Source organism: Cetorhinus maximus, chromosome 30, assembly GCF_964194155.1.
Source record: "Cetorhinus maximus chromosome 30, sCetMax3.hap1.1, whole genome shotgun sequence".
Taxonomy (NCBI): domain Eukaryota; kingdom Metazoa; phylum Chordata; class Chondrichthyes; order Lamniformes; family Cetorhinidae; genus Cetorhinus; species Cetorhinus maximus.
In genome coordinates this window covers 11328213-11351601 of record NC_135908.1, presented here as the reverse complement: position 1 = coordinate 11351601, position 23389 = coordinate 11328213, and the positions used below count along the sequence as shown (strand labels likewise).

General features: G+C 42.3%; 1 protein-coding gene across 2 annotated transcripts in view; it reads right to left on the bottom strand.

The window, feature by feature from the left end:
* Positions 1-21621, bottom strand: part of lrrc49 (leucine rich repeat containing 49) — a 232231-nt gene extending 210610 nt beyond the window's left edge. The window contains exons 1-5 of one of the 2 annotated variants that reach the window (XM_078532455.1): positions 21465-21621; positions 15576-15647; positions 14043-14130; positions 11944-12117; positions 10874-10979 (exon numbers count right to left, since the gene is read on the bottom strand). In XM_078532455.1, the coding sequence (XP_078388581.1) occupies positions 10874-10979; positions 11944-12117; positions 14043-14130; positions 15576-15647; positions 21465-21506 (482 nt within the window). In that variant the 5' untranslated portion in view covers positions 21507-21621. Of the gene's footprint in view, positions 1-10873; positions 10980-11943; positions 12118-14042; positions 14131-15575; positions 15648-21464 lie in introns of those variants that run through there. The other variant, XM_078532456.1, reaches the window with a different exon arrangement.
* Between the last annotated feature and the right edge of the window lie 1768 nt (positions 21622-23389).

The window sequence follows — 23389 nt, the reverse complement described above, 5'->3', positions numbered from 1 at the left end:
ATGGGATTGGGGGTAATATATCGGAATGGATTGAGAATTGGTTAGCAGATAGGAAACAGAGAGGAGGAATAAATGGGTCTTTTTCAGAATGGCAAGTGGTGGCTAGTGGGATACCACAGGGATCAGTGCTTGGGCACCAGCTATTCACAATATATATCAATTTGGATGAGGGAACCAAATGTAATATTTCCAAGTTTGCTGATGTCACAAAACTAGGTGGGAATGTGAGTGGTGAGGAGGATGCTAAGAGACTTCAAGGCAATTTAGACAAGTTGAGTGAGTGGGAAAATACATGGCAGTTGCAGTATAAGGTGGATAAGTGTGAAGTTATCCACTTTGGTAGGAAAAACAGAATGCAGAGTATTATTGATAGATTGGGAAATGTTTTTGTACAAAGAGACCTGGGTGTCCTTGTACACCAATCACTGAAAACAAGCATGCAGGTGCAGCAAGCAGTTAACGGTATGTTGACCTTCATTGCCAGAGGACTTGAGCACAGGAGCAAGGATCTCTTATTGCAGCTCTACAGGGCTGTGGTGAGATCACACCTGGAGTACTGTATACAGTTTTGGTCTCTTTACCTAAGAAAGGATATACTTGCCATAGGAGGAGTCCAGCGAAGGTTCACCAGACTGATTCTTGGGATGGCAGGATTGTCGTATGAGAAGAGGTTGGGCCGATTAGGCCTGTATTCACTGGAGTTTAGAAGAATGAGAGGAGATCTCATTGAAACTATAAAGTTCTGACAAGGCTGGTCAGGCTGGATGCAGGAGTGATATTTCCTTTGGCTGGGGTTGGGGTGGGTGTCTAGCACAACGGGTCACAATCCCATGATACGGGGTAGGCCATTTAGGACTGAGATGAGGAGAAACTTCTTCACTCAGAGGGTCGTGAACCTATGGAATTCTCTACCACAGGGGCTGTGGTGTCCAAGTCACTGTTTAAGAAAGAAATAAATAGATTTCTAGACTCTAAAAACGTCAAGGGGTATGGGGGGAGAGAGGGAGTATGGCGATGAGATAGAGGATCAGCCATGATCATACTGAATGGCAGAGCAGGCTCAAAGAGCCGAATGACCTCCTGCTTCTATTTTCTATGTTTTTATGTTTAAATCTATCAACTTAACCTTCCATTTCCTTATTGCTCACATGCTTGTCTAATTTTCCCTTAAATGCATTGATACTATTCACTTCAATCACTCCCTGTGGTAGCGAGTTCCACATTCTCATCACTCTTAGAGTAAAAAAGTTTCTGCTGAATTCCCCATTGAATTTCTTGGTGATTATCTTATCATGATGGCCTCTAGTTACGCGCTTCTGCACATATTCTCACCCTATTCATGGTATCAAAAAGGGCGTAAGGGCATTGCCAGTGACTATAGGCCAACCAGTTTAGCATCAGTGATGTTTAAGCTTGACAAACAATTATCAAGGGAAAAAAAAGAACATGCTCTTGGAGCAAAGGCAATTGAGTGCAGCTTTGGAGCTGAATGCAGACCTGGGAGCTTGGTGAGTAGGGGAGTTCAGCGAGGACGAGAAGGACGTGTCCTTTCCTTTTATTTTTTCTACCTTTTTCACCCTGTACGAATTGGTTCCTATTCTACTACAGGGAAAAGAGCTAGCTGCTTTGTGCATATCTGGTAAGTGGTTACGGTCTATTCCAGTCCTAAGGTTTAAAACAATAAACGGACTGGTGGTAAAGTTAATAAAATATATAAAAAAGGAAAATAAGGAAGGGGACAATATAATTAAGTAATTCATTAAAGCACATTAAGGATGTCAGGGCAGGTGATGTGCCAAGGCTGCAGCATGTGAGAACTCCTGGATGCCAGTGTGATCCAGGGCAAACATGTCTGCAGCAGGTGTTTGCAGCTCGAGGATCATCGGCTCAGTCTTTTTTGGGATTTGGGTGTTGCTGGCTAGGCATTTATTGCCCCAATCCCTAATTGCCCTTGAGAAGATGGTGGTTAGCTGCCTTCTTGAACTGCTGCAGTCAATAGTGTAGGTATACCCACAGCGCTGTTAGGGAGGGAGTTCACGATTTTGACCCAGCAACAGTGAAAGAACGGCGATATATTTCCAGGTAAGGATGGTGAGTGGCTTGCAGGGGAGCTTCCAAGTGGTGGTGTTCCCATCTGTCTGCTGCCCTTCTCCTTCTAGATGGTAGTGGTCGTGGGTTTGGAAGGTGCTAAGCAGCCACAGTGAGTTCCTGCAGTGCATCTTGTAGATGGATCACACTGCTGCTACTGTGCATCGGTGATGGAGGCAGTGAATGTTTGTGGATGGGATGCCAATCAAGTGGGCTGCTTTGTCCTGGATGGTGTCAAACTTCTTGAGTGTTGATGCAGCTACACACATCCAGGAAAGTGAAGAGAATTCCACCACATTCCTGAATTGTGCCTTGTAGAGAGTGGACAGGCTTTGGGGAGTCAGAAAGTGAGTTACTCGCCGCAGGATTCCTAGCCTCTGACCTGCTCTTGTAGCCACAGTATTTATATGGCTAGTCCAGTTCAGTTTCTGATCAATGGTAACCCCCAGGATGTTAATAGTGGGGGAATTCAACGATGGTAATGTCACTGAATGTCAAGGGGCGATGGTTAGATTCTCTCTTGTTGGACATGGTCATTGCCTGGCACTTATGTAGCATGAATGTTACAAGGCACTTGTCAGTCCAAGCCTGGATATTGTCCAGGTCTTGCTACATTTGGACTGCTTCAGTATCTATGGAGTCGCAAATGGTGCTGAGCATTGTGCAATCATCAGCAAACATCCCCACTTCTGACCTTATGATGGAAGGAAGGTCATTGATGAAGCAGCTAAAGATCGCTGAGCCTAGGACACTACCCTGAGGGACTCCTGCAGTGATGTCCTGGAACTGAGAAGATTGACCTCCAACTACCACAACCATCTTCCTTTGTGCTGGCATGACTCCAGCCAGTGGAGAGTTTTCCCCCTGATTCCCATTAACTCCAGTTTTGCTCGGGCTCCTTAATGCCATATCAGTCAAATGCTGTCTTGATGTCAAGGGCAGTCACTGCCACCTCACCTCTGGAGTTCAGCTCGTTTGTTCATGTTTGAACCAAGGCTGTAGCGAGGTCAGGAGCTATGTGATCCTGGCAGAATCCAAACTGAGCATCAGTGAGCAGGTTATCACTAAGCAAATGCCACTTGATAGCTCTGTTGATAACCCCTTTCATCCATCACTTTACTGATGAAGTAACAAGGAGGACTGATGAGGGTAGTGCAGTGGATGTTGTCTACATGGATTTTAGTAAGGTATTTGACAAAGTCCCACATGGCAGACTGGTCAGAAAAGTAAAAGCCCATGGGATACAGGGGAATAAGGTGAGTTGGATTCAAAATTGGCTCAGTGATAGGAAACAAAGGTTAATGGCTGATGGATGTTTTTGTGAATGGAAAGCGGTTTCTGGTGGCATTCTACAGGGCCCAGTGTTGGGTTCCTTGCTGTTTGTTGTATATATTAATGATTTGGACTTAAATGTGGGTGGCATGATTGGAAAATTTGCAGATGACACAAAAATTGGCCATGTAGTTGATAGTGAAAAGGATAGCTGTTATCTCCAGAATTATATCAATGTTTGGCTGAGTGGGCGGAAAAGTGGCAAATAGAATTCAATCCAGAGAAGTGTGAGGCAATGCATTTGGGGAAGGCAAACAAAGCTAGGAAATACACAATAAATGGAAGGATATTGGGAGGGATAAAGGAAGTGAGAGACTTTGGTGTGCATGTCCACAAGTCCCTGAAGGTGGCAGGACAGGTGGTAAAGGTGGTAAAGAAAGCATATGGAATGCTTTCCTTTATTGGGTGAGGTGTAGAATATAAAAGCAAGGATGCAATAATGGAACTGTATAAACTCTGGTTAGGCCACAGCTGGAACTTTGTGTGCAGTAAATGTAGCATTTACAGGAAGGACATAATTGCCCTGAAGAGAGTACAGAGGAGATTTATAAGAATGTTGCCAGGTCTTGAAAATTGCAGCTATGAGGAAAGACTGGATAGGCTGGGGTTGTTTTCTTTGGAACTGAGGCTGAGGGGTGAACTGATTGAAGAGTACAAGATTATGAGGGGTATAAGCAAAATACTGCGGATGCTGGGAATCTGAAACAAAAACAAAAATAGCTGGAAAAACTCAGCAGGTCTGACAACATCTGCAGAGAGGAACACAGTTAACGTTTCGAGTCTGAATGACACTTCATCAGAACTGTTCAGTACTGATGAAGTGTCATTCAGACTCGAAACGTTAACTGTGTTCCTCTCCGCAGATGCTGTCAGACCTGCTGAGTTTTCCAGCTAAGCTTATGAGGGGCCTAGGTAGAGTAGACAGGGATGCCCTGTTTCCCCTAGCAGTGAGGTCAATACCAGAGGGCACAGATTTAAGGTGGTTGGTAGAAGGATTAGAGGGTACATGAGGAAAAACTTCTTCACTCAGAGGGTGGCGGGCATTTGGAATTCACTGCTTGGTTTGGTAGTGGAGGCAGAAACCCTCAAAAAGGCACCTGGATCTGCACCTAAGGTGCTGCAAACCGCAAGGCTACAGACCAGGTGCTAGGAGCTGGGATTAAAATGGGCAGCTAGTATTTTTAGTGAACCAGATGGGTTTTTACAAAAATTAACAATGGTTTCATGGTCACCATTAGACTTATAATTCCAGATTTTTATTGACTGAATTCAAATTCCACCACCTGCCATAGGGGGGATTCAAACCCAAGTCCTCAGAACTCATCCAGTGACAATACCACTACGCCATCACCTCCCCCTATAATCATTAAGCTGGATACTGAGCTGCAGACACTGCGCCACATCAGGGAGGGGGGAGTTATGTGGATGCTTTGTATCAGGAGGCAGTCACACCCCTTAGGATAGGGTCTTCTGATTTGGTCAGCCTTTGCAATTGTCCAATAGGTTTGAGGTTCTCCCAGCTTGTTTGGATGAGAGTGTGGGCTGCAGGATGGATGAGCAAACTGACCATAGCGCCGTAGTACAGGAAGCCATTAAGCTGGGGGAGTTAAAAGGAATGTAGTGATAGTGGAGGACAGTATTGTAAGGAGGATTGACACTGTTCTCTGCAGCAAAGAGTGAGAGTCCAGACAGCTGTGTTGCATTCCCGGTGCCAGCTTTCGGGACATCTGCTCAGGGCTGGAGGGGAGCTTGCAGTGGGAGGTGGAGGATCCAGTGTTATGGTCCATTTAGGTACCAACAACATAGGTAGAACTAGGAAAGAGGGTCTACAGAGAGTGTATGAGGAGCTAGGCACCAAATTAAAAGGCAGAACTTCAAAGATAATAATCTCTGGATTATTATCTGAGCCATGTGTAAATTGGATAGGGTAAATAAAATTAGAGAGATGAATACATGGTTCAAAAATGGGCATGGAGAAGTGGGTTCCAGTTCATGGGGCACTGGCATCTGTACTAGGGTAAGTGGGGGCTGTACTGTTAGGACAGTACTGTTGGGACAGTCTGCACCTGAACCATGCTGGGACCAGTGTTCTAGCGAGCCACATAACTAGGAATGTAGAGTGGGATTTAAACTAAATGTTGGGGGCAACAGATCAAATCTGGTAAGATGAGGTAAATCAAAGAGTAGCGAAAAAGCAAGAGAGAAAAAAGTATTAATGTGAGATATGATAAACAAGCCATTACAGGAAGAAACAGAGAGTACAGCGAGTACAAATCTAAGAGTAAATCAGCAGATAAGGCCAGATGCTACAAAAATAATAAAAGGACAAAACTAAAGGCTCTGTATCTGAATGCACATAGCATTTGAAACAAAACAGATGAACTAATAGCGCAAATAGGAATAAATGAGCACCATCTGATAGCCATTACAGAGACATGGCTACAGGATGACATAGACTGGGACCTGAATATTGAAGGGTACATGACATTTAGGAAGGACAGGAAGCTAAGAAAAGGTGGAGGGGTGGCTCTGTTAATTAATGATGTTATTAGCACACCAGAGAGGGATGACCTAAGTTCAGGAAACCAGGATATAGAAGTGGTTTGGGTAGAGGTGAGAAATGGTAAAGGCAAGAAGTCACTTGTGGGAGTGGAGTACCAACCAGACAGCAAGTTAGGTAGTGTGCAACGATATAGGATTAATTCATGCCCTCATAGTGGAGGCTCCCCTAGGTAGCAACAATCATCATATGATTGAAGTTTACATTCAGTTTGAGGTAGAGAACAGTGGGTCCAAGACTAAATAAACTTAAATAAGGGCAATTATGAGGGCATGAATGCAAAGCAAGCTAAAGTGAACTGGAAAATCAGGTTAAGGGATAGGTGAATAGAGGTGCAGTGACAGACATTTAAGGGGATATTTCAGAATACACAGATTAGATACATTCCAATGAGAAGGAAAAATTCCAAGGGGAAGACCTACCATCCATTGTAGTTAACTAAAAATATTAAAGATAGTATCAAACTTAAAGAAAAAGCATATAATTGCGCAAAAATGGGTGACAGTTCAGAAGATTAGACAGAATATAAAAAACAGCAAAGAATGACCAAAAGATTGATAAGGAAGAAAAAATTAGAGTACGAGAGAAAGCTAGCTAGAAATATAAAGACATATTTATATAAGAAAAGAGTTAACAAAGTGAGCGTTGGTCCTATAGAAACTGAGTCTGGGAAATTAATCATGGAAAATAAGGAGATGGCAAATGAATTGAACCGGTATTTTGCATTGGTCTTCATTGTAGAGGATACATGTAACATCCCAGAAATAGCTGTAAATCTGGAAATGAGGGAGGAACTCAGGAAAATTACAATCACCAGGGAAGTGGTACTAAGAAAATTGTTGGAGCTGCCGGCTGACAATTCCCCTGTTCTGATGGATTTCATCCTAAGGTCTTAAAACAAGTGGCTAGTGAGGTAGTTCATGCGTTGGTTTTAATTTTCCAAAATTCCCTAGATTTGGAAGGTTCCATTAGATTGGAAAATAGCGAATGTAACTCCTTTATTCAAAAAGGGAGATAGAAAGCAGGAAACTACAGGCCAGTTAGCTTAACATCTGTCACAGAGCAAATACTAGAAGCTATTATTAAAGATGTTAAAGCAGGGCACTTGGAAAAATTCAGGTGATCAGGCAGAGTCAACATGGTTTTGTGAAAAGGAAATCATATTTAATCAATTTATTGGAGTTCTTTGTGAAAGTAACATATACTGTGGATAAAGGGGAACTGGTGGATATACTGTATTTAGATTTCCAGAAGGCATTTGATATGGTCCCACATCAAAGGTTGTTGCGGAAAATAAAAGTTCATGATGTAGGGGTAACATATTGGCATGAACATATTGACATAGATAGAAGATTGGCTAGCTAACAGGAAACAGAGGGTAGACATACATGGGCCTTTTTCTGGTCAGCAAGATGTAACGAGTGGTGTGCCACAGGGATGAATGCTGGTGCCTCAACTTTTTACAATTTATATACATGACTTGGATGAAGGGGCTGAAGGTATGGTTGCTAAATTTCCTGATGACACAAAGAATAGGTAGGAAAATAAGGTGTGAAGAGGATACAAGGAGGCTATAAAGGGAGATAGGCAGGTTAAATGAGTGGGCAAAGACCTGGACAAATAAAGTATAATGTGGGAAAGTGTGAAATTGTCCATTTTGATAGGAAAAATAAAAAAGAAGCGTATTATCTGAATGGTGCAAGATTGCAGAGCTCTGAGATGCAGAGGGATTTGGGTGTCCTAGTGTATGAATTTCAAAAGGCTAGTATGCAGGTACATCAAGTAATTAGGAAAACTAAGAGAGCATTATCATTTATTGCGAGGGGAATTGAATGCAAAAGTAGGGAGGTTATGCTTCAGTTATACTGGGCATTGGTGAGACCACATCTGGAGTGCTGTGTACAGTATTGGCCTCCTTATTTAAGGAAGGATGTAAATGCATTGGAAGCAGTTCAGAGAAGGTTTACTGGGCTAATACCTGGATTGGGCAGGCTGTCTTATGAGGAAAGGTTGGACAGGCTAGGTTTGTATCCGCTGTAGTTTAGAAGAGTAAGAGGCAACTTGATTGAAACATAGATCCTGAGGGATCTTAACAGGGACAATGTGGCAAGAAGGTTTACTCTTGGAGAATCTACTACTAGGGGCCACTGTTTAAAAATAAGGGGTCGCCCATTTAGGGCAGAGATAAGGATTTTTTTTCTCTCAGGGGGTTGAGAGCCTTTGGAACTCTCTTCCTCAAAAGGCAGTGGAAGCAGAGTCATAAGAACATAAGAAATAGGAACAACAGTAGACCATTCGGCCCCTCGAGCATGCTCTGCCATTCATCAAGATCATGGCTGATCTGCTTGTGTTTCAAATTCCACATTCCCATCTATCTACCTCCGAAAACATTTGATTCATTTGCCTAACAAGAATCTATCAACCTCTGCCTTAACAATATTCAATGACCCCGCCTCCACCGCTTTCTGAGGCAAAGAGTTCCAAAGTCGCACAACCCTCTGAGAGAAAACATTTCTTCTCATTTCTATCCTAATAGGGCGACCCCTAATTTTAAAACAGTGCCTCCTAGTTCTAGACTCACCCACAAGAAGAAACATCCTTTCCATGTCCACCTTGTCAAGGCCATTCAGGATCTTGTACACTTCAGTCAAATCACCCCTCACTCTTCTAAACTCCAGTGAAAACAAGCCCAGTCTGTCCAACCTTTCCTCACAAGGCAACTCACTCATTCCAGGTATCAATCTAGTAAACCTCCTCTGAACCGCCTCCAACACATTTACGTCCTTCCTCAAATAGGGAGACCAAAACTGCACACAGTATTCGAGGTGCAGTCTCACCTGTACAACTGAAGCATAACATCCTTAATTTTATGTTCAATTCCTTTCGTAATAAAGGATAGCATTCATTAGCTTTCTTAATTACTTGCTGTACCTGCATACTAACTTGTTTGTGACTCATGTATTAGAACATCTAGATCTCTCTGCACCTCAGATTTATTTAGCCGTTCTCTATTTTAGTAATACTGTTTTTTTGTTTTTCCTGCCAAAGTGAACAACTTCACATTTTCCCACATTAAACTCCATTTGCCAGATCTTTGCCCATTCACTCAACCTATCTATATCCATCTGCAACCTCCTCATGTCCTCTTCACAACAGACTTTCCTACCTATCTTTGTGTCATCTGCAAATTTAGCTACCATGCCTTCACTCCCCTCATCTAAGTCATTGATGTAAATTGTAAAAGGTTGAGGCCCCAGCACAGACCCCTGTGGGACTCCACTCGTCACATCTTGCTAATCAGAAAAAGACCCGTTTAGGCATACTCTCTGCTTTCTGCCAGCAAGCCAATCTTCTATCCAGGCTAACTTGTTACCCCCTACACCATGAGCTTTTATTTTCCACAATAACCTTTGATATGACACCTTATCAAATGCCTTCTGGAAATCCACAGCACATGTTACTCCTTCAAAGAACTCTTATAAATTGGTTAAACGTGATTTCCCTTTCACAAAACTATACTGACTCTTCCCGATTACCTTGTGTTTTTCTAAATGCCCAGATATAAACTCTTTAGTAATCGACTCTAACACCTTCTCCGAGGCAGATGTCAAGCTAACTGGCCTATAATTTCCTGTTTTCTACATGAGGTCATCTCTAACCATTGCACAAATGCCATCCTTGGTTAACAGTGCTGACCCTCCAGCTTTGCCGACCATCCTTTCCTTCTTGAATATCATATACCCCTCAATATTCAAGACTCAATCCTTGTTAACCTGCAGCCACGTCTCTGTAATGGCTATCAGATCATATTTATTTGCTTCAATGTGCATTGTCAATTCATTTACTAGGTTATGAGCAATCAGATAGAGTCTTTAGTTTTGTCTTTTGTTATCTTTGTGACATCTAATCTTGACTCTTGGTGCATTCTTAGGTTTTTTTCTCTCTGTCCCTTTCTGCCATTCTCTGACCCTCATTTCCCATATTGCTATTCTACCCTCTTACTTCGTCTCTACTCTTTGATATGCCACATCTTTCCACATTTGATCCCTTGCTCCCACTATTTAGTTTAAAACCCTCTCTACTTCCCTAATTACGTGGTTTGCAAGAACACTGGTCCCAGCACAGTTCAGGTGTAGACCATCCCAATGGTACAGCCACATTTTCCCCAGTACTGCTGCCAGTGCCCTACAAATCAGAACCCACTTCTCCCACACCAGTCTTCGTGCAATGTGTTCATCTCTCTCTAATTTTATGTATCCTATGCCAATTTGCACACAGCTCAGGTAAAAATCCAGAGATTATAACCTTTGAGGTTCTGCTTTTCAATTTAGTATCTAGGTCTTCATGATCTCCCTGCAGAACCTCTTCCCTAGTTCTACCTATCTCACTGGTACCTACATGGATCACAACAACTGGATCCTCCCCCTCCCACTGCAAGTTCCTCTCCAACCCTGTGCAGATGTTCTGAACCCTGGCACTGGGCAGGCAACACAGCCATCTGGACTCTCGCTCTTTGTTGCAGAGAACAGTGTCAATCTGTCTCACTATACAATCCCCTACTACCACTGCATTCCTTTTTGCTCCCCCAACTTGAATGACTTCCTGTGCCACAGTGCCATGGCAACATTGTTTCCTTTATAAATATAGATATAGGAATTTATGGTGGAGAACGGTTACATAGAAGTGTAACAATAACATAACAATAGAAAATACAGTTTAAAGGCAGGAAGAGCATGCAGGCAGAAGGCTTTTCTACAAGCTGAAGTGTACACTGTACACTTTGTGTCTTTTCTACGTCTGTAAGCAAACACATTCATTCTCTTGGGATCCTTCAAACGACACACACCACCTGCCCATTATGAAAAAATGTTGTTCATATTCCAAAATACTCACCTGTCTAAATTTAGCCTATCAGAATGCTCTGCCCTTTCCTCAGGTGTGCGGTATACAACAGGAATTCCAGGTGTTGAAGGTATCTCAGAAAAAATTACATGGTCACCTAGGAGATAATAATCATGCCAATTATAGAGAAATCTACTATATACTTTGAACAGATTATCACTGGAGCATTAGAAACCACCTTATGATACACTGTATTAAACATGCAAAACAAAAAAAATCACTCCGCATAAATAAATGATAAACATCCCAGGATTGAGTAAATTCTGCAGACTGGGGATGCAAGGCAAAAATGAAAAAAAGTAATTTTAGTACTTCTTTGAGTGAAGATGATTTTTTTAGTTTTTAGTTATGACAACATTCATAAGAACAGGAGGGGGCCATTCAGACTCCAAGCCTGTTCTGTCATCCAGTTATATCACAGCTGATCTGCATCCTAATTCTATCTATCCACCTTGGTTCCATAACTCTTAATACCCTTTCCTAACAAAAGAATGTTAAACTCAGTTTTGAAAATTTCAATTGAAAGTCAACCTCCATAGTTATTGGGGAAAGAGAGTTCCAAATTTCCACTTGCTATTGTGTGAAGAAATGTTTCCTAACATCATCTCCAAATGACATAGCTCTAATTTTAGGTTAGGCCCCCTGGTCCTGGACTTTCCCCACCAGAGAAAAGTTTCTCCTTATTTATCCTATCACATCCTTTAATCATCTTAAATACTTTCAATGTGAGCACAAAATCATAAGAAATAGGATTCCTCCTTTAATCTTCCAGATTCAAGGGAACAAAAGCCTAATCTATGCAACAACACTGTTCTCATAGTTTGAACACTTTTATGTATCATTCTGGAGAATCTGTGTTGCACCCCTTCCTTATATATACACATACACACATGTACATCCTTGAGGTTCAATGTCGAGTACTGGAGATGGGGTCTAAGAAGAGCTCTGCACAGCTGCAACATTACTTCCATTCTTTGTATTCCAGTCCCTGTGGGATAAAGGCCAACACTCTATCAGCCTTTTTACAAAGTGAAACAGAATGATTTATAAACTCTCAGTACCTGGTAAGTACGGCAAGGTTCCTTGACTGTGAGATGGGGAAGGGACAGCGCTACGAGAGCCCTGTCGTGACTTGCATTTTACTGAAAGGGGAACATGCGACGGCATGTCTCCAGTTGTTACCCGCGACATTGATTCCGAGTAGTAGTGGGATGGATCATCATGGCATATTGTGTCTGTAAACGACATAAAAACTGGATGCAGCATCTTCATGTGTGCAGTCTGCCTCACTATAACTTGTGTGCTTGACACACTGCTTAATGTGGAGCTCTACCAATTTACATTCAAATAATTCAATTGAACACTGCAAAGAACTAACTTTCAACTGCAACAATAGAAAACACATCCAATAGTCAGTGAATAGAAAATATAACATGCTTACTCTAAATCAGAGGTTCTCAATTGTTTTTTGCTGAGTTCATCTAGAGATTAAACTCTTATTTTTCCAAGAAGCAGTGTTTTCCATGATTAATATTAGCATCTGATTTGCTGGTAACCCAAAATACCTCAGCAGTTTTGTAACTAGTTGTTTTGGATCTGTTCCCTCATATTTTTGTATTTTAATATGAAGTCCAATCGTATCATTAGAGCTCACTGGCTGAGGGATCCCCCTGATCTGCTCTTGCTTTGTGCAACTAGCTTTGCCAGAAACCCAGTTTCAAGGACACTTGAGGGCTTTGATGCAGGGACAGAAAAAATGGATACTTCATAGAACTGCAGAACTCAGAGCAAAAGACAGTTAAACAGATTTTGAAGCAGAGGCACTGACTTTCTATTGATGTATTTCTCTATGGTAGCAAGGAACCAGGGCTCATGAGTATATATGCTGCACAAAGTTACAGACCAGAAGACAAACAACTTTAATTGATAATTTAACAAAAGACATTTCAATGGTGTAGTTTTGAAAATATCTGTAAACTCGAACAATTTACAATAGACGCTAGAGTTTTGAGAGTAGCGTGGAGAAACAGCCTGAGGAAGTTGAGGGGAGTGCTACAGGGCCAGTGATGAAGACATTATCTGCTCATGACCTACAGCTGGCGCCCCCCTGATAATCTAATCACACACCCCCTTCCATTGTCCCCACCCCCAGAAAGTGGAGAACCTCAGTTCCAACTCATTAATATAATCAAAGGTTTAATATGACATGTATTTTACATGCTCTTCAGGACTGCTTCCATAATCTCCCTGGAAAGTCTACTCCTTGGCTTGACAAGTCACTCACTGAAATATTGCTTCTGCAGATTAATTTTTACTTTACCCCTCTTCAAGCATGAGTCAGGTTTCTTGGTTCTACTGTTCTGGACAAGGTGAAATAGCTCATCATAATCTACGTTATCTAGTTCCTCTAGAATTCTAAAAACAACAATCATATTACATGCAGGCATGTAAATGTGAACAAACACAGTTGGAATGTTGGAAAACATTCGGAATATCATATTTTCAAGGAAGCATTGTTTCACTAATAAGCATATGAGGTCATCTCCATAGAATAGGAAATATTAACATTACACCATATGTGGAGCTGAGTGTCTGACCTGAGTTTTATAATAAACCAATGTGTTCGGGCCTGATGAACCATACTAACTGGATCCTCACCAATGATAGCTGTCAAGACATACATTAGTAAAAACAGCTGAATTATAAGGATGAGCAATGGACACATTACTTTCATGCTAATCTAGATAAACATAAAACCTCAAAAGCTGAAAATCTTAAAAATAAGTGGAAAATGCTGGAACATTACAGGTAAGTGACTGAAGTAGAAAAGCGTTAGCATTTCAGATGGAACAAAATGTTTGGGCCTGATGAACCATACTAACTAGATCCTCACCCATTTTTCTTAAGTGCTGACTGCCTTGCTGTCAAGTTCTAGCAATGTCTACTATCTCTCCTGTGTACACTGCAAACCATGTACTGTACTCTTTTCTATGCTCTGTGTGGGTTGTGCCCTGCACCCTCTCCCATGCTTAATAAGCACTGTTTTCTGAATCTCAACCATGACCATTTCACTACTGAGAAAGTGTCCACAGTTATCCAAAATCCCAGTCACACAATCTGAGGAGCTGCATACAAATAAAAGCTGGCTGTGGTATCTTACCTGGTTTGCAAAGAAAGTTCTTGTCACCATCTACGTTTAAAACCTTATTATGTGAAGCAAGTAACTCCTTGTTTAATCTACAGTCAACCTGCAAAAAAAAAATTATTAACGTTTCTGTGGATAAATGGAACTTCAGCCCCTGAATTCTGAATTTCTTTCACAACTCTGATCACTGAAATTGTAAAACAACAATAATATGTTAAAATGAAAATGACTAGATTTTCACAATGTTGAAGGCAGAGAGTAGCTGTGATTGAAGTTTTCAACACATTTGTGCCAGAGAGATATGGAACACTTCAACTCTGGTCATCAATTATCATTCAATTAAAAAAAGATTCCAGGATGTAAATTAAAATCTGAAATATAGAGATAACAACAGTTAAGTAAAACATTTCAGTTAACTCCCTACACAATAAAATGATGTCAGCACAAAAGCAGAGGTTGATTCGTGGGTAGATGAGTCTTTATTTAATTAAGTCTTAAGTTTATTTCTATTAAATCAAGAGGCACGGGAGGGCATCTTATTTCCACGAAATGCTCATCCTGTTCCACATAGCAACTTCAGGACACTTCTCATATCCTGGACAACCACACATGTAGGAAGCATCATCAGCCGGAGTAGCTTGAGCTCTGGGTTTCGAAGCTTGAGCAATAGCTGGCATCACTTCCATGTACCATGACGTTGAGAATTTCGTGAATAGTGTGTTTCTGGATGTGGATGTGCCACAGCTTAAAGTGTACTCATTCAGTATAAATTGCTGTTCCCTTTGAGATTTGGTATTCTTGCGATTACGTCCTAATGAGTACAAGACGGAAAGCTTCGACAGCACGTCTCTTTTCAGGAATACTCAAGTTCTGCATTACCATGCGACCAAATAATCAATAAGGCATTAACTGGGATCCGAGCCAAAGGAAATGCAATAAGATCTAATTTAGGTTTACTATGTATGTATGTGAATGCACAGAGTGTGAAAACTAGAGTTATTGATCTGCAGGTGTAGATAGCCAAGCAGGAACATGATGTTGTGGCAATAACAGAGGCCTGACTCAAAAAAGGGCAGGACTAGGCACTAAATATTCCTGGATACAAGGTGTTCAGGAAAAGTAAGGAAGGAAAGAAACAAGGGGGTTTTGCAGAACTGATTTGGGATATTGCAGTGGTTCTAGAGTGGTCAAGGACAGAACCTATTTGGTTAGAGCTAAGAAACTATGGAGGGACCATCACACTATTGGGTGTATCCTATAGGTCATAAACTATTGGGAAAGATATTGAGGAACAAATTTTCAAGGAAATTACAGGGAGGTTCAAAAATTATGGAGTAGTGGTAGTGGGGGACTTTAATTATCTTAATATGGATTGGTCACAAAGACAAAGGAAACATATATTGACAACATCTCTATTTACTTGATTATGTCCATATTCAAACACAAATTGCTGTAATTCTATGGGTGTATTAACAATACCAATCAGCTCACGGTTTCTCAATGTAATTCTTGTACATATCAGGCACTCATTGACAAACATCTATTTACCTGCTGCTTCTGGGATAATCGGTCCCCAACAGTTGAAGCCTGCACGGTTAACTGAAGACTACAAGTATTTATCTGCAAATAAAACATTGGAATTACAGTACTTGCAATCAACACCTCAAGTGGAATGTAATAATGAAGGGCAGTGTGAAAAGAAGCGATCAATGTAAACATAATGAACAGTTACACATTAATAAGCAAGAAAGACTGGCAAATGTAATAATTAAGTCTTGTCAAAGAAAATCATTGTTGCATTTTTTTGACATGATTATGCTAAAAGTCATATTGCTCCACTTGCTAATATATAAAAATCTAACCAAGCACTTTGCATTTTCTCTCTTCTTCCCCCAAGGTTGCTGACTTATACAGTAACTTCACAGATACCAAGTGACCATTTTACTTTTGTCAGTATGGACATTGAGTGCCTGTAAATTATTGAGCTATGAGGAGGGGCGAAGAAATAAAAGCTCGGCTGATTTCTGTGCTCATCCAACATCCAAGCTGCCGTCATTGGGTAATGACCAACACATAATATGGCACCAAAAGTGTGAAAGTTAAAATCTCGGCTAATGCCAAAAACAACTGCTGGATTCCTGTTAAAACCTGTAGGAACTTGCTACCCCTTCCCTGGCCTACACATAAATCCAGTCCACGCTAATTTGATTAGGTACGCCCTGAAGTGTCTTAACAGATCATTTTAATTATTGGTAAAAATGAATTGAAGGGGTTGTTCATCATCCTTCCAAAGACAACGAAAAATGTAGCCTTGCAAGTCTCAACATTAGGGATCCAAAGGGAGTAGAGGGTACAACCTCAGGCATCAAACATCGTCACTTTGAGAACAATGGTCAATTGTGAGAAGATTGTTTTCCATCATTTCCCATAAATGCAAGAAACTTGCATTCATATATCATCTTATCACTACTTATAAATCATCTTATCATGTTCTCATGTGGTCATTGTAATCCAGGAAAGATGATAGCCAATCTGCATACAACAAGGTTACATGGATTTACATCATGTATTAATGTTTACATAGAAGTAGAAAGGGGAGGGCGAACACCAGACTATGCCTGAGTGAGATGTCGATTTAGTGAGGAGTTGGGAATTTCTTGTAAGCTTTTTGTAACTTTAAATTTAGTTAAGAGTTAGGTTCTTATTTTCAAACATTGTTAGCCTAGTTAAACAGGGAGCAGCCTAAAGTGGAAGTTATCTGTCAATCAGCTGAAAGTAGTTGCCTTCAATAAGTGTTAATTACTGGAGCAGAAAGCTGAACTAGCTGGTAAGTCATCAGAGGCTCTACATAAGCAGCGAGGTTTGAAACCAACATGTAGAAAAGGATGTGTGGATACCAGACTATGTCTGAGTGAGGTGGTGATCAAGTGGGTGAGCGAGATGGCGAGTGAGAGAGCGAGATGGCGAGCGGGTGAGCGAAAGAGCGAGATGGCGAGTGGGTGAGTGAGATGGCGAGCGAGAGAGCGAGATGGCGAGTGGGTGAGCAAGGGAAAATGTTAGAATCTATAATAAAGGATGTGATAACAGGTCACTTAGAAAATAATGGTAATATTGGAAAGAGTCAACATGGATTTATGAAAGGGAAATCATGTTTAACAATCCTGTTGGAGCTTTGAGGATGTAAATAGCAGAATAGAAAAGGGGAACCAGTGGATGTGGTATATTTAGATTTTCAAAAAGCTTTTGATAAGGTCCCACACAATAGATTAGTCAACAAAATGAGAGCCCATGGGTTTGAGAGTAATACACTGGTACGGATTGAGAACTAGTTAACAGACAGAAAACAGAGAAGGAATAAATGGGTCATTTTCAGGTTGGCAGGCTGTGATTAGTTGGGTACAGCAAGGATCAGTGCTTGTGCCCCAGCTATTCATAATCTATATCAATGATTAGGATGTGGGGACTAAATGTAACATTTCCAAGTTTGCAGATGGCACAAACCTAGCTGGAAGTGTGAGTTAAGGAGGATGCAAAGATGCTTCAAGAGGATTGGGAGAGGCGAAGTGAGCGGGAAAAAATTTGGCAGATGGAATACAATGTGGAGAAATGTGAGGTTATCCACTTTGGTAGGAGAAACAGAAATGCAGAGCATTTCTTAAATGGTGAGAGGCCAGAAAGTGTTGAACTTCAAAGAGGCTTGGGTGTCCTTGCTTATGAGTCACTGAAAGCTAACATGCAGGTACAACAAGCAATTGGGAGACAAATGGTTTGTTGGTCTTCATTGCAAGAGGATTTGAGTATAGGAGTAAAGACATCTTACTACAATTATACAAAACCTTGGTGAGATCACACCTGGAGTACTATGTGCAGTTTTGATCTCCTTAACCAAGGAAAGATATACTTCCCATAGAGGGAGTGCAACAAAGGTTCACAATTTTCCTGGGATGGAGGGATCATCTGAGGGAAAAATTAAATAGACTGGACTTTTTTATTCTCTGGAGTTTAGAAGAATGAGAGGGGATCTCATTCAAATATACAAAATTCTTACAGGACTCAACAGGATAAATGCAGCAAGGATACTTCCCTGGTTGGGTAGGGGCGGGGGGGTCTAGAACCAAGAAACATGGTCTCAGAGGGCAGGCCATTCAGAACTGAGACAAGGAGGAATTTCTTCACTCGGAGTGTGGTGAATCTTTGGAATTCTCTGCCCAAGACAGCTGTGGAGGCTCAATCATTGAGTATGTTCAAAACTGAGATCGATAGTTTTCTACATACTTAAAACATCAAGCGATATGGGGATAGTGCAGGAAAATGGTGTTGAAGTAGAAGATCAGCCAAGATAAAAGCAAAATACTGCTAATGCTGGAAACCTGAAATAAAAACAGAAAATGCTGGAAAAGTTCAGCAGGACTGACAGCATCTCTGGAGAGAGAAACAGAGTTAATGTTTCAAGTCTGTGTGACCCTTCTTCAGAGCTAAAGTGAAGTAGAAGGGCCATACAGACTCAAAACATTAATGCTGTTTCTCTCTCCACAGATGCTGAGACCTGCTGAGTTTTTCCAGCATTTTCTGTTTTTATTTTAGAAGATCAGACATGTACTCAATGAATGGTGGAGTGGGCTCGAAGGGCTAAATGACCTACTCCTGCTCCTGTTTCTTCATGAATAGCAATATGATAATGAGCAGATAATTTGTTTTTGTGATGTTGGTTGAAAGATAAATATTAACCAGGACATGGTGGAAAACTCGCCTTCTTCAAATAATGCCAAGGGATGTTTTATGCCCACCTGTGGGAAACATAATAACAGCAGTAGGCCAGTCAACCTGCGACAACTGCTCTGCCTTTTATGTAGACCATAGTTGATCTGTATTTTAATTTTGCCACCTCAGTTCCATAACCCTTGTGTAACAGAAATCTATCACTCAGTTTTGATTTTTTTAAGATAAAGGCAAAATACTACAGATGCTGGAAATCTGAAACAAAAACAAAAAATGCTGGAAAAACGCAGCAGGTCTAACAGTATCTGTAGAGGGAAAGACAGATCAGAGTCCTTTTGAAGAGTCATACGGACTCAAAACGTTAACTCTGTCTTTCTCTCCACAGATGCCTGCTGAGTTTTTCCAGCATTTTTTGTTTATTTCTATATTTCTTCATGGGATGTGAGATTTGTTGCCACTTCCAAATTGCCTCAAAGGTAGCAGTGAGCCGCCTTCTTGAACTGTTGCAATCCATCTGCTATAGGTACACCCACAGTACTGTTAGGAAGGTTGTTTCAGGATTTTGACCCAGCGACAATGAATGAATGGCTAAATAGTTCCAAGTCAGGATGGTGTGGTTTGAAGGAAAACATGCAGGTGGTGGTGTTCCCATGAGTCTACTGCTCTTGTCCCTCTGGGTAGTTCAAGTCATAGTTGGGAGGGTGCTGTTGGAGGCTTGGTGAGGTGCTGCAGTCCATCTTGTAGATGGTACACATTGCTGCCAATATGCATCAGTACTGGAGGAAATGAATGTTTAAAGTGGTGAATGGGGTGCCAATCAATCAGAATCCTTTGTTCTTTGTATCAAGCTGCTTGAGTGTTGTTGGAGCTGCCCTCATCCAGGCAAGTGGAGAGCATTCCATCACACTCCTAGCTTGTGCCTTGTAGGTGGTGGACAGGTTTTGGAGACATGTGGTGAATTATTCAATGCAGAATTCCTAGCCTCTGACCTGGCCTTGAAGTTATAGTATATATATGGCTGGTCCAGTTCAGTTTCTGGTTAATGGTAACCCCCAGGATGTTGATAGTGGGAGGCTTGGCAATGGTAATGCCTATTGAATGTCAAGGAGAGATGGTTAGATTCTCTCTTGTTGGAGTGGTCATTGCCTAGCACTTGTGTGGCACAAATGCTACTTGCCACTTATCTGAACACTGTCCAGGTCTTGCAGCACATGGACATGGATTACTCCAGTATGAGGGGTTATGAATGGTACTCAACATTGTGCAATCATCAGTGAACATCCCTACTTTTGCCCTTAAAATGGAGGGAAGGTCATGAATGAAGCAGCTGAAGATGGTTGGGCCTTAGACACTACCCTGAGGAACTCCAGCAGTGATGTCCTGGCACTGAGATGAGTCACCTCCTACAACAACCATCTTCCTTTGTGCTACGTATGATTCCAACCCCAATTCCCATTGATTTCATACATACATACAAAAATACTCGGCCCCTTGAGACCACTCCGCCATTCAATAAGATCATGGCTGATCGGATTGCATCCTCCTGCCACATCTTTGCTAGGAATCCTGGATACAAGACTCTGTCAAATACAGCCTTAATGTCAAGGGCAATCACCCTTTCCTCTAGAAGCCTTAGAAGAAAAATCTAAGCATTGAGTAGGTTATTGCTGTGTCAGTGTCACTTGACAGCACTGTCAACGTTGCCTTCCATTAACTTCTGATGACTGAGAGTAGGCTGAATAGGGCAGTAATTGCCAGGTTGGATTTGTCTTGCTTTTTGTGGACAGGACAAATGTGGGGAATGTTCCACATTGTCAGGTAGATGCCAGTGTTGTAACTCTTTCGAGTTATCAACAGATCACATGTAACTCTTTCAAGTACATTCACAGTTCTTGGTTTCTGGGAGTGGGACATGAACCCACAACCTTCTGACTCAAAGGTGAGGGTGCTATGAACTGAGCCACAGCTGACACCTCGCTGTACTAGAATAGCTTGGGTGGGATATGGTAGTACTGAGGATTTATGCTCCAGAAGTATATTGTGAGGGCCCCATAGCCTTGGCTGTATCCAATGCCTTCAAGCCATTTCTTAACATCTGTGAACTGAACTGGCTCAAGGCGAGCATCTATGATGCTGGGGACCTCAGGAGGAAGCTTGGCACTTCTGGTTGAAGGTGGTTGCAAACCCTTCAGCCTTTCACGCTGAGGTGTTGGGCTCCGTCATCATTGAGAATATTGACATTTATGGAGCCCCTCCTCCAGTTAGTTGTTCAATGGTCCACCGCCATTCACTGCTGGATGTGACAGCACTACAGAGCTTTGTTTGATCTGATCCATTGATGGTAGGATCGCTTAGCCCTTAGATCCCACAACCCACTAATTGCCAATTGACCCCAGATTTTTGGGAGGGGGGGGAAAGAGTACCAGATTTCCCCCACTATATACAGAAATGGCTCTCAACATCACCCCCCCGGACAGCCTTCGGTCCAAAGCAGACTACCTCAGCTTTTCCCTATTAAATTCCATTTGCTAGTTTTTAACCACTTAGTGACCTGCCCCGCTGTAACCTGCTGAGAGGACAAAGGCCCGGGTGTGCATCTCGGCCAAAGGTTGGCACCTGCAACCGTGCGGCGCCCCCGTCGGCGCCGCGCCCCGGGAGGGAAGGCTTGAACCGCTTGAGCGTCGGGCCCAGTTTCCATGGTTACCGCGCGCCACTCACTGGGTTGCCGAGCAGCCGCGCCCGGTATTTGCTGGGCAGCATCTCTCTCTCTCTCTCTTCCCCTCCCCCCACCGCCGCCGGCGTCCGTTGCCGTCTCTCGGCCTTTCCTCGGGCGTCGGCCGGTATTTCGCTCCCGGTCCCCCCGACACGGCGGCTGCTCTTCAGCACCCGGCTCCCTGACAACAGCCACTTCCGGTACCGGCGGCAGCCGCCGCGCTTTCTTCCTTCCCCCCGTGAAACACGAGCCGCAGCAATTAGACCCCCCTTCATTCCCCCAGCCCAGCCCAGCCCACAGCGAGTGGCTCACCCAGTTCCCAAAAGTTGTCCACCTCAATCCACAGTCCTGGTTGGGAGACTGTTTTTAATTTTTTTTTTAAAAAAAGGGCAACGAACTTACTAACAAATTTTCCAGGGCCTGCAATATTGCAGGTCTTGTCCATTAAACAGTGGGTGCAGCCAATGTAGGCAAGTCACTGTCACTCATTTATGTATTATTTATCACTTATTTCTGTATTGGAAAATACAGAACTCGGAAATCTCCTCAACAAAAACAAAAAAATAGCTGGAAAAACTCAGCAGGTCTGACAGCATCTGCGGAGAGGGATACAGTTGACGTTTCCAGTCCGTATGACCCTTCATCAGAGCTAAGAAAATAGAGAAAGGAGGTGAAATATAAGCTGGTAAAGAGGGTGGGGTGTGGGACATGGGAAATCTTCATGCTGAGATGGGGTCATTGGAATCCTCTCTACAAAGCAGCATTTTCGGAAATGCCGAGAATGTGGTGAATTGGATCAGCAAGTTGGCTGATGACACTAAGATTGGAGGCGTTGTGGACAGCGAGGAAGGCTTTCAAAGCTTGCAGAGAGATCTGGACCAACTGGAAAAATGGGCCAGAAAATGGCAGATGGAATTTAATGCGGAAAAGTGTGAGGTGTTACATTTTGGAAGGTCAAATCAAGGTAGGACATACACATTAAATGGTAGGGCACTGAGGAGTGCGGAGGAACAAAGGGATCTGGGAGTTCAGATACATAATTCCCTGAAAGTGGCGTCACAGGTAGACAAGGTTGTAAAGAAAGCTTTTGGCATACTGGCCTTCATAAATCAAAGTATTGAGTATAGGAGTTGGGATGTTATGATGAGGTTGTATCAGACATTGGTGAGGCCAACTTTGGAGTATTGTGTGCAGTTCTGGTCGCCTAACTACAGGAAGAATATCAGTAAGATTGAGAGAGTGCAGAGAAGATTTACTAGGATGTTGCCGGGTCTTAAGGAGTTGAGTTACAGGGAAAGATTAAACAGGTTAGGACTTTATTCCTTGGAGCGTAGAAGAATGAGGGGAGATTTGATAGAAGTTTACAAAATTGTGAGGGGTATAGACAGAGTAGATGCGAGTAGGCTCTTTCCACTTAGATTAGGGGAAATAAACACAAGAGGACATGGCTTTAGGGTGAAAGGGGAAAGGTTTAGGGGGAACATTAGGGGGAACTTCTTCACTCAGAGAGTGGTGAGTGTGTGGAACGAGCTACCATCTGACGTGGTAAATGCGGGCTCACTCTTAAGCTTTAAGAATAAATTAGATAGATACATGGATGGGAGAGGTCTGGAGGGTTATGGACTAGGTGCAGGTCAATGGGACTAGCGGAATAATATTTCGGCACAGACTAGAAGGGCCGAATGGCCTGTTTTCTGTGCTGTAGTGTTCTATGGTTCTAACAGTCCATTCCTGGCACTGATCTCCAACTCTTCTTCTGATCAGGAGTCATGCGGGACTCGAAACGTTTAACTGTCTTCCTCTCCGCAGATGCTGCCAGACCTGCTGAGTTTTTTCCAGCTGCTTTTTTGTTTTTGTTTTCAGATTTCCAACATCCGCAGCATTTTGCTTTAATCCAACTTTCTTCTTGCTTTTGAAGGGGTCGAATAGA